The following is a 14,427-nucleotide window of genomic DNA, read 5'->3' as shown; positions in this document are numbered from 1 at the left end:
TCAGACAACTGGAGGCCTATCACCCTACTGTGTATAGACAACAAACTTTTAGCCCATATTTTTGCTAATAGACTGAAGAAAGGGTTAAATACTATGATTCACAATTTGCCTTTATAAAAGGGTAGACATATCCACAACCATACTCATTTAATTCTAGATATACTATATTACAACTCCCTGGTCCCACCCGAGAGCCGAATCCTTTTTCTGGACGACTTCAAAGCCTTTGACTCCTTAGAAAATCACTTTTTGTTGAAATCTTTAGTTATGTTTGGATTTGGGAATAACTTTTTCAAAGCGATCCAAATGCTATATGAAGATATCTCCAGCAGCATTTCTCTCTCTCTGGGTCCCTCTCCAAGGTTTTCAGTTAATCAGGTCATTCATCAGGGCTGTTCAATCAGCCCTCTTTTATTTATCATTGCAAGGGAATTAATGACAATTCATCTAAAAAATTCCCCAGACATCCGGGGTATTGATATATTAGGGAAGGAATTCTTAATTGGCCTGTTTGCTGATGACACTGCACTGCTGTTAAAAATAGACATATGATTCCCAAAGTAATTGATCAAATCAATATTTTTTCTAGAGCATCCGGTCTAACCCTAAACCTCCAGAAATGTGAAATCCTGGCTGTCCATGATACTAATATAACCAACCTTAACAACGTCCCAGTAAAGAGTGAGGTCAAATATCTCGACCTTAGAATATCAGGGAACTGGAAAGAAAGAGAAACCATGAATATTTTTACCATACTGTCAACTGTCCTTAAATCGTCAAATCACTGGCTCATATGAGACTTATCCCTTTCAGGCCGCATTCTTCTGTCCAAAGCTGATGGGATTTCAAGTCTCATTTATCAGTCTCATTCTCTGTTTATATCATGTAGATTAATAAAATCAGCTAATTGTTTTCAAATTCATTTTGGAAAAACAAAACTTACTATTTAGGTAAATCTCAACAGGTCAGGACTATGAAAATGGGGGATTGAGAGCCATGGAATCTGTAATAGCAGCTCTTAGAAACAAGTGGCTGAAGGAGTGCATCTCTCAGTCTCAGTATGGGACCACATTCTAAACAAACTCTTTAGTAAGATTGGTGGCATTAATCTCTGACTTAGATGTGATTTTGAGGTGTCCATAACTGCTATTAAGTTGTCAAACTTCCACAAACAGGTTTTACAGTATGCAAAAATGTTATTTACCCAAAACGTCTCCCCACATAAATATTTATTATGGAACAATAAGGTTATCACCATTAACAGGAAATCTATTTTCAGATCTGACTGGTATTAAAAAGAGATTCTTTTTGTCCATGACATACTAGACTCAAAAGGTCACATATTATGTTTAAATGACTTTATAACCAAATACAACATTCACAATTAAAAAAATAGTTATGACAAAAATCTGTAAAGCTATCCCAACCCCTTTATTAAGCTTCTTTGAGAGTGATTTTCCTTTTCCCCTCCCTCTCCACCTGCCTTAATAATTGGTGATCTATCTAACCTATTAGATAAAAAATGTGACAATAAATTGAATAGTTTGGTCTTTAAACAGAAGCTATTTAGAGACTTAAACTTTTGCCCCACGAAAGATAACATTGCTGGCTCTGGGAAGAAAAAAGGCATTTTCAGTCTATATCCAATCCCACTCAAAATCAAAGCAACTCATTTTAAAATAATTTCAGCTATATACCCTGTTAATAATCTCCTCTTTGAAAGATTTAAATTTGAAGTAGATCCTTTTGTTTTTCCAAGGCTGAAACCATTTACCACCATATTTATGAATGCTCTGTTGTTAACCTGTTCTGGTCAGACATTCACAGTTGGATTTCTTTAAAAATGAACAACATCCCTTTGTTTACCTATAAGGATATGTTGGAGAAAATTATTGTGGGTTTTGGTTTGAATTAAGTGTTATTCTAAATTTACATTAATTTTCAGACTCAAACTGGAGTCAAACATTACTAGAAATTTATCACAAATTAATAATCAATATCTTAATTAATAATCACAATATTTTTCTGTTTTGTGGTCAATTGTCTTCATTATTCTCATTGTGACAGGGATTCTCCTCCTCACCTCCTCATCGAAATAATAACTCAAGGGATAAGAGAATAACTTAAGACGAGATCAGGTTGACGTCATAAATAAAATCCTGTGAGTTTAAGTCAAGTTTAGGTTAAAGTTTAAGTTAAAAATCGTGAGTAACAAGACCAAGTCGTAAGTGCTGTGAGCTAGACGTAGCAAGACCAGACCAGTAAATCTTGTGAGTTACAAGAACGAGACCAGTAAATTAGTCAGTAAGTCCTGTGAGCTCGAGAAGCAAGACCAGGCCAACCTTGAGTTAGAAGACGGAGAGGAAAGCCATCTTGAGTGAGGAGGAACAGAGAAGAAACTGTGTGGGCTGGTTTCTGGAGACATTGAGAATTTTGCCTGATAATTCTACAAAGGTGTGGGATTGACCCTCTGTGTACATCCGCTGCAAACAGAACTAGTTCCTTTGCAGTAGGAGGTTGATGTACAGCACCATTAAGAAGCTGAAATCTGTCTTCATGTGAGGGGAAACTGGGGTGGTTGTGTAAAATTTCCTGTGTTAAACTTGATTGGATTGATTGTGTGGAGAATTAAAACCACGTCTTGTGAAGCCACACCGGACTCTCGCAGGAGAGCCTAGAAGCTTGTGTGGGGGTAGACAAACGTGGGGGCACGACCCATTCACATGCATTCATCCAACTGTTGAAGTGAATTGTTTGTGTAAAATCTAATTTACTGCAGTAAGAAAAGAAAAAAAATGTATGAGAGAGGGAAGTGAGGAAAAGAGTGTGTTCATTAAAGGCCTTCTGCTCACTGAAGGAGATGATGTCATAGCATGTTAGGCAGAAACAAACATATAAATCCTGTGTAAAATAGCTGCTTGTGCTTTTCTTCCTAAAGCTTTTATAAGAGCATAAAAGCCACTCCCTGTATGAATGTGGAACCTTTTCCTGAGGAAAAGCATTCTTTATTATCACCTGAGAACATTTTAAAGAGCAACAACATATTAAGAATGAAAAATCTGAAATGTGAGAGATGTGATTTATAGTATTAGGAACTTATTATGTTAAATTACTGTACATTGTGTAGGCAATAAGCTTAGGTTTCTGTCTTTTCCCTTTCAGACATTCATAAGGTGATTTTTATTCCTTTACTACTGCTATTATTAATTTATGCCTAGCATGTCTAAATAAATTTAGATAAACTGGAAATAAATAATGCAGCTGAAGGATGCTGAAAATAAGCATAATGTTAGGAAAAAAAGAAAATTCTTGACCTTAAAATAGGAATGGTGAACCAACGTGCTAGAGTAGATTTCCCTTGCAATAAATTCACTTTAGCTAAATGTGAGCTAACGGCGAGAAGAGAAGTTCTCAGAACAAGTGTATCTTCTTAGCAAGATCATGTTCAGCTTTCCCAGGAGAGAACTGAGTTATGAATCCACTGATAATATAGTCTCACACACACAATTACAATGTAATATTCAAGTTACATGATGTTCACAGCACAGAACATGGTCCACATAATATGTTTGCCACAGGATTCAGAAGAAAACTATTATAATTATGAGGCTATGATCTTTATTTTCCCCTTACTGGAGAAGAAAATACACCACATGACCAAATGGTTCAGTCTCAAAAGCTCGTCTGCTGTATGGTGTTGGACACATTGCAGCGTTCCCTTCTAAACCCTTGTCAGCATGCAGCTTGGTCCACAGGGTCCTAAAATTGTCTATCCTGCCTGAGGGGATTCAGAGGAGGGGCTGGGGGAGAGTGAGTTCTTGACCCGGGTCACCACAGAGTTCTGGGTGTCACACATGTGGTCAGTCAGGAAACTGGAGCAGAAATGGTCCCTACAACCTACAGCATCATTCCACCTCCCTCCTGTGTCAGCTCTGAGTCCTGGAGCAGAACCTGATATGCAGATGTGGCTGCATGGACCCGGCCGCTGCTGATGGCCTGGAGATCCCAGAACCAGAGGGTCTGGCAGAGCCCTGTTGGTTGTGACTGTGAACAGTGTGGATATGGCTTCTATGGTGGACATGTGAGCTGGATTTTCACCTTTGACCTCTGGAGGTGATGGATCCTCCTTGTCCTCCGACTGGGTTTCAGTTGTGGAATTTTCTGGAAGTAAAAGACTAACGGATGTGGCCGACAGGCAGCAAGATCCCACCCGACTACAGAATCAGATGATGTTTTCTGGAATAAGCTGCACCCTGATTCTGTCAGAAAGACTGCTGTGTTCACTCAGTTCTCTGTGGAAAACCTGGATCTGCTTCCTGGAACTTTTGCCCACTCTCTGATCCTTTACATGTTACTCTTTGTTATTTACACATATGAATCTAATTTATCTACCAGGAAGCTTTGATGAACATGTGTCGGGCACTTCCTGGCATGAATTTCTGATTGTATGCTGATTGGAGGGGAGCATGGTGGCTGTGGCGCGTCTGACTCCTGAGCAGATCGAGTGATACGAGCTGAATGATTATCCACAAGACCAGGCCAAGAAATGAGGCCCTACAACCAAACATTTACTCACTGTTTCTGCTTAGCTTTATACCACATTTATGAGCATGTATAAAATTTTGCACTCCTTCAGACTTCTGCAACTGAACAATGTCACAGACATCTCTGCTCTGCTGCAGGGAAGCTGAACAGTTCATACAGACAAGTTAACTTCTGGCACGATATGCTTTATAGGAAAATAAATAGATTAAAAAAAAAAGTGATGAATACTAAGTTTTTAATGTTTGAGACAGAATAGATGTCAAAAGAGAAAAAATAAGCCGCTATATGACATTAAATAAGAAGGTAGTTTTGTAATTTCCTGACTTCAGCGAATGCAACACAGGTACAACAATCTCCGTGTTTTATTTGCTGACAGCTGGTGTTTTATCCCTAATCTGAACTCATTATTTTGAATTAAAGCAGATATGCTCAGTGGTTAAAATACACATCAGATGATTTTTGTTTAAAGAGTAGAAGCAACTCTTGCGATGGCTGCCAGTATACAGACCAGTCTCTTAGTTAACACGCTTAATAAGTAAACAAACAAGTCATTTAAGCCCTGTATGTCCTCAAAATTAACATGAATATGAGGCAGATTATTTGTAACAGTATTGATACTTCCAAAGTTAAGCTAACTATGCTAAACCGTTAGTCTTGGCCTTTTCTGTTACACACGTTTGCATTAAAATCATTAAGGAAGAAGTGCTGCTGTGAGTGTGTGCACGTACATGTGTGCGTCGTGTTGTTGTAGATGAAAACAGTTTTGCCATCAGTATTAGAAGTTTGTTTCTAAATGCTGCTTTAGTTCAAATAGATAGAAAACAAACAGCTTTATTATGACCTGAAGGTCTCTGGCTGTTCAGTACCTGAAGTCCAGCTGTTAAAGATGGGTTTACATCTTGTTGCTTTATGCTTATGCTTATGTTCACAATATATTTGGAATAGAAAGCCAGTCTTATCATGATCTCAGTTTTGTGTGTGTTGCTCCTGAATGGGTCTGTTGGAGTCTGGGAGAGACAAACCAGAGTAAACCATGAGACTAAACTAGACTACATTACTGATTAAATCAACAGTTCTGAATGAGCTTTATTTAATATATGCAGAGATTCTTCAGTGTGGTTCTGCTTCTGTCATTTAGCAGACATGACATAAACAACACGAGCAGTAAATCAGAAAGGAAATTCCAGCATGGATAAGTGTTGGTCAGACTGCTGGGAGTCCAGTTTGACACATGTCCTGCTATGCAGTACTAGAGGATTTTTTTCTGGTTGTTGGTTAAGATGAGACTACCTGATAGGAACTTTGCAATAATTAATTAAATGAATTTGGTTACTTTGAATGATTACCTACCAGATAACTGAGTGGCCCTAACTGTTGCTTTGTATTGTTCATGTTTTACTCTTTGACTGTTTAGCTGAAACTGACTATCCTCTGCACCCCCCAGGCCTGGCCCCTGACTGACCTCTAGTTGACCCTGACTTGATTTTCCTTTTGATGCTGTTTGCTCTGACTGTGACACGGTGGAGGCTGCAGCTCTCCCGTCTCAGTTCTCATTACTTGAGCTTACTCTTTAGCTGAAAACAAGTCCATGTTTTGGCGCTCTCTTATGAATGACTTTCTGGATGCCATTTTCCTGAATGTTTTCCTCCCACAGGTTGCAGACGGGGAAATTTCCTTCTGGCTCTCTTTTCAGGTCTTCCTTGGACCAAAAGTACTTTCTCTGGTTCTGATGTACATGCGCATGCGTAACATGGAAACATGGGCCTTTTTGTGATTCTTTTTGCAGGACCCTCACCCAAGTGGGCATGGTTCCTTCCAAGACTGCCTGTTCAGACACAGCTCTGTGTGAAAGTAATGTTTTAACATACTGTCCTAACCTCATAAGAACCCTTTTCAGGCATTTGCACACAGGTGAAAGCTGCCCTTCATGAATCAGCATCTACGCAGCTCTATTCACTTCAGCCGGGAGATTTTGTCCTGATAAGAAGTTTTAAACATCAGCGCTGGAACCAACATCGATGGTTTAGGCCATTTCAGGTTTTCCTGACGACCCAGACAGCGGTAAAGGTCGCAGAGTGAGCTGCTTGGCACTACAGATTGCTTGAACCTCCTGAAGTGCTTCAGTCTGAAATTACAGAAGAATAACGCACCACCCAACAAAGGGCAGAATAATCCCTGTGGTTGCGTGGGTAAGTGAGATAGTCTACTCTCACACAGGAAGACCAGCCTTCGCTCTCAAGCAAGATCAGTGAGAGGTGAAAGAAGCGCTCCACTGCCACTGTGATATGCCAAGTCCCACCAGAACGCCGACAGTGTCTTCACTACACCTCTGTCACCCCCGAAGAGGAATGATTTGTTTCCACTTTTCTTACATTTATTGTTAGACTCAGATTTTGAAGCTGAAGTAAATGGCTCCTCACTATTGTAATTTCTGAAAGATTCTTTTAAAACCTGATAGGCATGAGGCTCCTGATGTTTTGAGAATGTTGTCTTCTGTCTGTATTTTTGCGTTCTGATAACAATTTCTCTTCTTATTGTTGGTCCTGTAGGACCAAGAGGAGGGAGAGTGTTGGAGAAATTATTATGGGTTTTGGTTTGAATTAAGTATTAGACATATATGCATTGATTTGCTGTGATCCTGCTGTGTTTTGTGTCTATGCACAAAGCTTTCTTTAAGTCATATGATCCTTGTCTGGAATGTGCAGACAAAGTCTGAGACAGGAAGAGTTTCCTGCAGGGCATCTGTTTTTGTCAGCTGCTTGGTTGACCAGTTGTCTAAAGGTTAAAGGTAATAAAGTAATATAGTGAGTGATTGATGCTTAGTGAGCTCAGTTTAGCTTCGGAGGAGAGAATGATTGTTTTCTGTGGTCTGCCCAGCAACTAGGAGGAGTTAAGCAAGGTTTATAATTGGGTGTTACTTCAGCATCTGCAGAGAGGGTTCTCTCTCCAAGCTCCAGCGTGTGCTTGTATTAGTTTATAATAAAATGTTCATTGTAAGAGGACAGTTGACTCTTAGATGTATTACAACTTCTCAAGACCAGAGTATTTTCCACCACAGATATTATTTACTTTATGGATAACCTGGATACAAGCATTTCAGATGTTGTTAATCTCATAATCATGCTGGGTAAATATCACATTCATACCTGTAAATGAAAAAATGCATTCCATCATTCATTGGGTTTATGAATGGCTTCACCTGTTACTTTAAATAACTTCATTGTCTGGTCCACAAGAATCTAAAAGCTAAACAAATTTATACTTGTATTGGTATGTCCTTGCTGTTTTAACATGCCTTGTAAGTTGTGCTATCTTGTTTCTCATAACTTTATTTTTGCTTCTTGTTTCTTGTTATTTGGTTTTTTATGTAAAATGTACCCTGTTTCTCACAGCTCCACCACTAATAGTTTCAATTTGTTTATTGTTGTATGTTTGTATCCTGACTTGTTGTACAATGTTTAAAAGTTAAAAAAATTGAAAAAGGTAAAACAAGGAAAAAAAAAGTCTCATCGCGCTACCATCTTGGGTGGGTCTCCTATGCGCCTCCAATGCATATATTTGTGAGATGTAGGCCCAACCACAGGGTGTTTCTCAATTCAGGGTCTGCACACCTCCAAGTGCCTAGACTGTGTAGGCAACAAAGTGTTCTACGTCGTAAGCACATTCTTTGTGGAAGAATAGGATCAGTAATTAGATAAACGTGGATTGTGTAGTTGCTAGGCAACGGAGTACTGCAGCACTATGTGTAATTCTCGTACACAAGCTAGGCCGTCTCATTTTACTGACAGTAAGCGCTCTTAGTTGTGTGCAGACGACATAGAACACTGTGTTGTCTACGCAGTCTGCTAACTTGGAAGTGTGTAGAACCTGAATTGAGAAACCCTCATATGATATCTATGTTTTGTTTTTTTTTTTATTTTTCAGGTTCAATTCACAGACCTCTTGTACAGGATCATCATTAGATCCTACAGTCCAGCAGATGTCATTCAATTCTAGATTGCGCTGTGTGTTGACAGCAGATTGTAGTAGCTCTGACTTGCTATCGTGATCTTTTTAAAAGTACAAACTCTTCAAACATAGATATTGCCTCAGAATAGGTTTTTTTTCTGAGGATTTCATGCCGGTTCGGAGGGTGTCCTGTAAGGAGGATTTTTCTGCATATTTTTGGTTCTTTTTTTTGGCAACGAAAGACTGATTAAACCCTCCCAAATCAGGATTATCAGCGAAACAACACATCCCAATGGAGTTAAAATGAAAGACAAGAGGACGCATAGCGGGAGTGAGACAGAGGAGAAACTGATGGAGATTAAAACCATTTCTCATTACCCATGACCGTCGTCATGGGTAATGTGAGATTGCTAGCTAACAAAACAGATGAGCTCGAGATGCTAACAAGGTCTCAGAAAGAATACAGAGAGTGCAGTATTATGTGCTTCACCGAGACATGGCTGAACACATCCCTGACTGTAATGTGTCTGTACCGGGCTTTAAAACGGTCCGTGCAGACCGCAGTAGACAACACAGCGGAAAGCTAAAGGGTGGTGGAATTGCAGTGCTGGTTAACCAGCGTTGGTGTCATCCTGGACATGTTACTGTCAAGGAGAAGATATGCACAAGGGACATGGAACTGTTAGCTGTGAGCTTCCGTCCATATTATTTACCCAAAGAGTTTACCTGTGTTATTCTGGTAGCGGTTTATATAATACCTGGTACCGCACCAGACACAGCCTGTGATGTCATCAGCTCCGCCGTTGCTCGGCTACAAACACAGCATCCAAACTCATTCATGGCGATCTCCGGAGACTTCAACAACGTCTCCCTCTCTGCAACTCTACCAACATTCCAGCAGTTTGTCAGCTGCTCCACCAGAGAAAATAAGATGTTGGACTTATTTTATGCAAATATGAATGATGGATCCAGTTGTTCTGCCCCACCTCCTTTAGGAAGATCTGACCATAATCTGGTTCTTCTCACCTCCACCTACAAGCCCATCGTTCAGCAGCAACCAGTCATCACAAAGACTATCAAAATCTGGTCTGCTGAAGCTGAAGATGCTCTTAGAGGAGGCTTTGAGGCTACAGACTGGAACGTCCTCTGTGAACCTCATGGAGACGACATCAACGCCATGACTGAGTGTGTGACAGATTACATAAACTTCTGTGTGGACAGCATCGTCCCAACAAGAACAGTGAGGTGCTTCCCCAATAACAAACCCTGGATCACCAGTGACCTGAAAAAGCTGCTGAACATCAAAAAGAAAGCCTTCAGGGATGGAGACAGGGAGTTATTGAGGGCAACACAAAAACAACTTAAAACCCAAACTAAGAAGTGCAAGGAGGACTACAGGAAGAAGTTAGAAAGTCAGCTCCAGCAGAATAACCTGAGGGATGTGTGGTCTGGAATGAAGAAGATCACTGGCTTCAAGTTAAAGGGGGACCAGCCTGATGGAGGTCTGGACAGAGCTAATGAGCTGAACATATTCTTCAACAGGTTCAGTTCACCCCCTACCTCCAGCCCAACAGACCACACACCCTCCATAAGCCCACTGCTTTCCTGTCACGCCTCCAATCTGTCACCCTGCACCTCAGTCATGGACCAGAACACAGCTTCATCTCCCTCCACATCAGGACATCCTGAGACCTCAACCTTGTTTGTCTCCTGCAATCAGGTTATGAAGCAACTTGAGAAACTGAACCAGAACAAGGCTGCAGGTCCAAATGGTGTCAGTCCCAGAGTTCTCAAGACCTACTCAGAACAACTATGTCCGATTCTCCAGCACCTTTTCAACACCAGTCTGAGACAAAATAGAGTCCCAGTGCTGTGGAAAACCTCCTGCCTTGTTCCAGTGCCTAAAAAAACACAACCAGCTGAACCAAGTGACTACAGACCAGTTGCCCTGACATCTCACATCATGAAAGTCCTGGAGAGACTCTTACTGGCTCACCTCAACAAGCAAGTAAACACCTTTCAGGACCCATTCCAGTTTGCATATCGTAATGGACTTGGGGTTGAAGATGCCATCATATACCTGCTCCAGAGAGCACACTCTCATCTGGACCATTCAGGCAGCACTCTGAGGGTCATGTTCTTTCATTTCTCAGTGCTTTTAATACCATTCAGCCTGCTTTGTTATGTGAGAAGCTCCATAAATTCCAGGTGGATTCCTCCACAACCACCTGGATCTATGACTACCTCACAAACAGACCCCAGTTTGTGAGACTGAAAGGTTGTGTGTCTGAGATGGAGGTCAGCAGCACTGGTGCACCACAAGGAACTGTACTCTGGCCATTCCTCTTCACTCTGTACACCTCAGACTTCCAGTACAACTCTGAGTCCTGTCATCTGCAGAAATACTCTGATGACTCTGCAGTTGTGGGGTGTATCAGGGATGGACAAGAAGCAGAGTACAGAGAACTGGTCAGTCAGTTTGTTAAATGGTGCGGTGACAATCATCTCATATTAAATAGCAGCAAAACAAAAGAGATGATTGTTGACTTCAGGAGGAAGAAGAATAAACAAAGCACTGTTTCCATCCTGGGAGAGGAGGTGGAGGTGGTGGAGGAATACAAGTATCTTGGAGTTCAGCTGGACAACAAACTGGACTGGAAATGCAACACTGACTACATCTACAAGAAAGGTCAGAGCAGACTGTACTTCTTAAGGAAGCTGAGAAGATCATTCCTGCCAGCAGCCATCAGCCTCCGGAACAAGATCTCCTCTAGTTATTATTATATACTACAATATTTCCCTTTTGGGATTCATAAAGTATTTTTCATTTCATTTCATTTCATGTTTACTGATGGCAGGAAGCAGCAATGTACTATAGCAGTGATACTAACATGTAGCATTCCAACAATGCTAACATGTAGCATTACACCAATGCTAACATGTAGCATAGCAGTTAAACCACTAAACCACTAAAAGCTTTTCTACCTTGTAGCATAGCAATAATGTTAACATGCAGATAAGCAGCAATGCTAAAATGTAGCATAGCAGCAATGCTAACATGTCGCATAGGAGTGATGCTAACTTGTAGCATAGCAGTGATGCTAACTTGTAGCATCTCAACATGAGAAACTCAGCTAAAAGACCGGATCAGGATCCAAACTAAACACAGTTCAAACCCCAAAAAGAAAACTAGAGAACATCACTTTTCCTTCAGATTTTTCCACACAAACAAGGCGTAGTATGAAAGCAGAGACTCTGCTGGTTACAAAGGCGTCTGTGTCATCACTGCAGGACAGAAACTCTGCCAGCTTGCAGCCACAGTCACACATCATGTCTTATTCTTTGGATTACTGAACCTGTTGCGAGGAATACTTCACTCATTTTCCAAGGACTGCTTTTCTCATTAAGGCAGAATCAATACGCCGTGTCAAGAAGTGTTTAACATGGACTTCCCAGAACTTCTGTTACTTCAAATAAAATAATTAAGGTCTATTTTCAGCAGCGTATTAATTCTGTAGTGAGCAGATTCTTACCTTTGTGAGAATTCATGGTCGCTATCACTGCAATCAGTGTTATACATCCAGCCGTCATGCAGACCAGGGAGATGATGAGTGTGATCTGGCAGGCGTTAACTCCACAACACCGCCGGTCCGCCATGCTGCTCGTCAGAACACAAAAAAACTGTTGAACACCTTGTGCAATTTCTCTTTTGACTATTCCTAAAAATGTGTTGACATTTTCTGAAAATATCTAAATTCCTTTTGGACAACCCAAATCTTCACCTCGTCCTCCTGAAGCTCTTCTGACCGAGGACCACGTCAGCCTGAGAGATGCTCTGATAGAATATTACTGAGCACTAAACTTAGATCTTGTCTTTATCTTTACTGTGAGAAGCTGTTTCAGCAAATATCAGCATATCAGGCTTGTTTGCTTCATGGATCTGCGGTAACTCATGGTCATATTTACAGCCAGTCATAAATTTAATCTTTGTTTTACAGCTCCAGAAACTCAAGTCTCTCTGCTAAATGTTGATAATACCAGAATCTCATCAGGTCATCTTCTCTTCCCAGCAGATGATAAACATCTTAGGAAAATACGAGCTGACCATGGAACAGCACCACTTCGGTAAAAAGTTAGATCAGGGGATGTTCAGCATCATGTAGCCTCTTCTTTTAACATCTGTCTGCAACTGGATGCAGGATGTGGTTTCGCGGTCTCGCTGGTCGAAGGTCTTCCCTGAATCACACATTTCCTCAAAGAATTCCCCTCTTTCCACATCTTCATCCAGGTTTCCACGCAGACCAGTCTAAATGAGCTTTGGTCCAGAGAAGACGGCGTGTTTCTGGATCCTCTTCACATATGATGGAGCTTTAACCTGCATGTGTGGATTTCAGCCTGAACTGGGTTCACACTGGTTTCTGGAAGCTTCCTGAGTCCATGCACTGGTTTCCAGCTTTTAGGATCTCCACCAGCATCCAGCCTTGTCCTCGATATACAGAGATTCCTCCAGATTGTCTGAATCTGAATGATGATATTCGACACTGTGGATGGAGGATCTTCAAGGTTTTAAACCCAGTTTGTCTCGGATTAGTAAAGCTGAGTCCATCTTTCCACCTGAAATGCTCCTTTATACCCAGTTATGTGACTGGCCTGCTCCCAGTTAAACCACTAAGAAGTCTAGCTGGATGCAGGTGTTACCAGGTGTTCCAGGTAGCTTTGTCTGGAGAGGAAGTCTAAACCTGCAGACCTGAAGGGGAAAAGACGATCCTGCTTACCTTGGAAGCTTTAGAGAGCAGCAGAAAGTGTGTGTTCAGCGATCAGAGGTGTGTGTTGCAGCTCAGAGCAGGTCAGCTGTTATCCACCTGTCGAAGCTCTGCAGGTATACGGTCCAAAGGTCATCACCTGAGTCCAGATCACAGATCCTGATCTTGATTCCACATGAAAACTTATCAGCCGGGTTATAAAAACGGTCTTTATGTGTTTCAGTCCAACGCTGTAAAACTTCACATTCATCCATCTTGTCTAGACTGTTTCTGCTCTGTGTGAACCCTTCAGCGTCCCCCGCTGTCCCCCGTTGTCCCCCGCTGTCCCCCGCTGTCCCCCATTGTCCCCCACTGTCCCCCGTTGTCCCGCTGATCGTCCCCCGCTGTCCTTCCTGGTTCTGGTCCTGATGGAGGTTTTCCTTCCTGGTTCTGGTTCTGATGCAGGTTTTCCTTCCTGGTTCTGGTTCTGATGGAGGTTTTCCTCCCTGGTTCTGGTTCTGATGGAGGTTTTCCTTCCTGGTTCTGGTTCTGATGGAGGTTTTCCTCCCTGGTTCTGGTTCTGATGGAGGTTTTCCTTCCTGGTTCTGGTTCTGATGGAGGTTTTCCTCCCTGGTTCTGGTTCTGATGGAGGTTTTCCTTCCTGGTTCTGGTTCTGATGGAGGTTTTCCTTCCTGGTTCTGGTTCTGATGGAGGTTTTCCTCCCTGGTTCTGGTTCTGATGGAGGTTTTCCTTCCTGGTTCTGGTTCTGATGGAGGTTTTCCCTTTCCTTTCTGGTCTTATACTGTTAACAAAGGTATGACAGTGTGTACTGACATGGATCATATGATGGATGTGTTTTAACAGGATTAGAACTGGACTAGAATGAATCAGACTGAAATGGTCTCTGTCTTTTTGTGCATTGGTTCTGTGTAAATAAAGCTGAATTGAATTCCCTTTGAACTTCAAACACTTTATTAATCTTAGAAAACATTATTTTACAGCTGAAGTCATCCAGTGATGAAGGAATATAAGATAAACATCAATGCAACACATCAATAACCAGAAGTGTAGAAAGTAGAAGTAGAAAGTAATAAGTAGAAAGTGGAAGTAAAAAAGTAGAAGTAATAAGTAGAAGTAGAAGTAGAAAGTAGAAGTAATAAGTAGAAAGTAGAAGTAATAAGTAGAAGTAGAA

The 14,427-nt window shown here is 41.2% G+C and overlaps 1 protein-coding gene across 1 annotated transcript in view; it reads right to left on the bottom strand.

The window, feature by feature from the left end:
* asah2 (N-acylsphingosine amidohydrolase 2) overlaps nucleotides 1-12,150 on the bottom strand; it is a gene marked incomplete at both ends in the record, with an annotated part of 83,219 nt that extends 71,069 nt beyond the window's left edge. Inside the window, one exon of the mRNA XM_079260666.1 lies at nucleotides 12,027-12,150. Within this exon, the coding sequence (XP_079116792.1) occupies nucleotides 12,027-12,150 (124 nt within the window). The remainder of the gene's footprint in view (nucleotides 1-12,026) is intronic.
* Between the last annotated feature and the right edge of the window lie 2,277 nt (nucleotides 12,151-14,427).

The sequence above is a fragment of the Telmatherina bonti genome (assembly GCF_933228915.1).
Source record: "Telmatherina bonti genome assembly, chromosome: 21".
Classification (NCBI taxonomy): domain Eukaryota; kingdom Metazoa; phylum Chordata; class Actinopteri; order Atheriniformes; family Telmatherinidae; genus Telmatherina; species Telmatherina bonti.
Note: the sequence above shows the minus strand (reverse complement) of the source record. Positions and strands in the feature narration are given on the sequence as shown.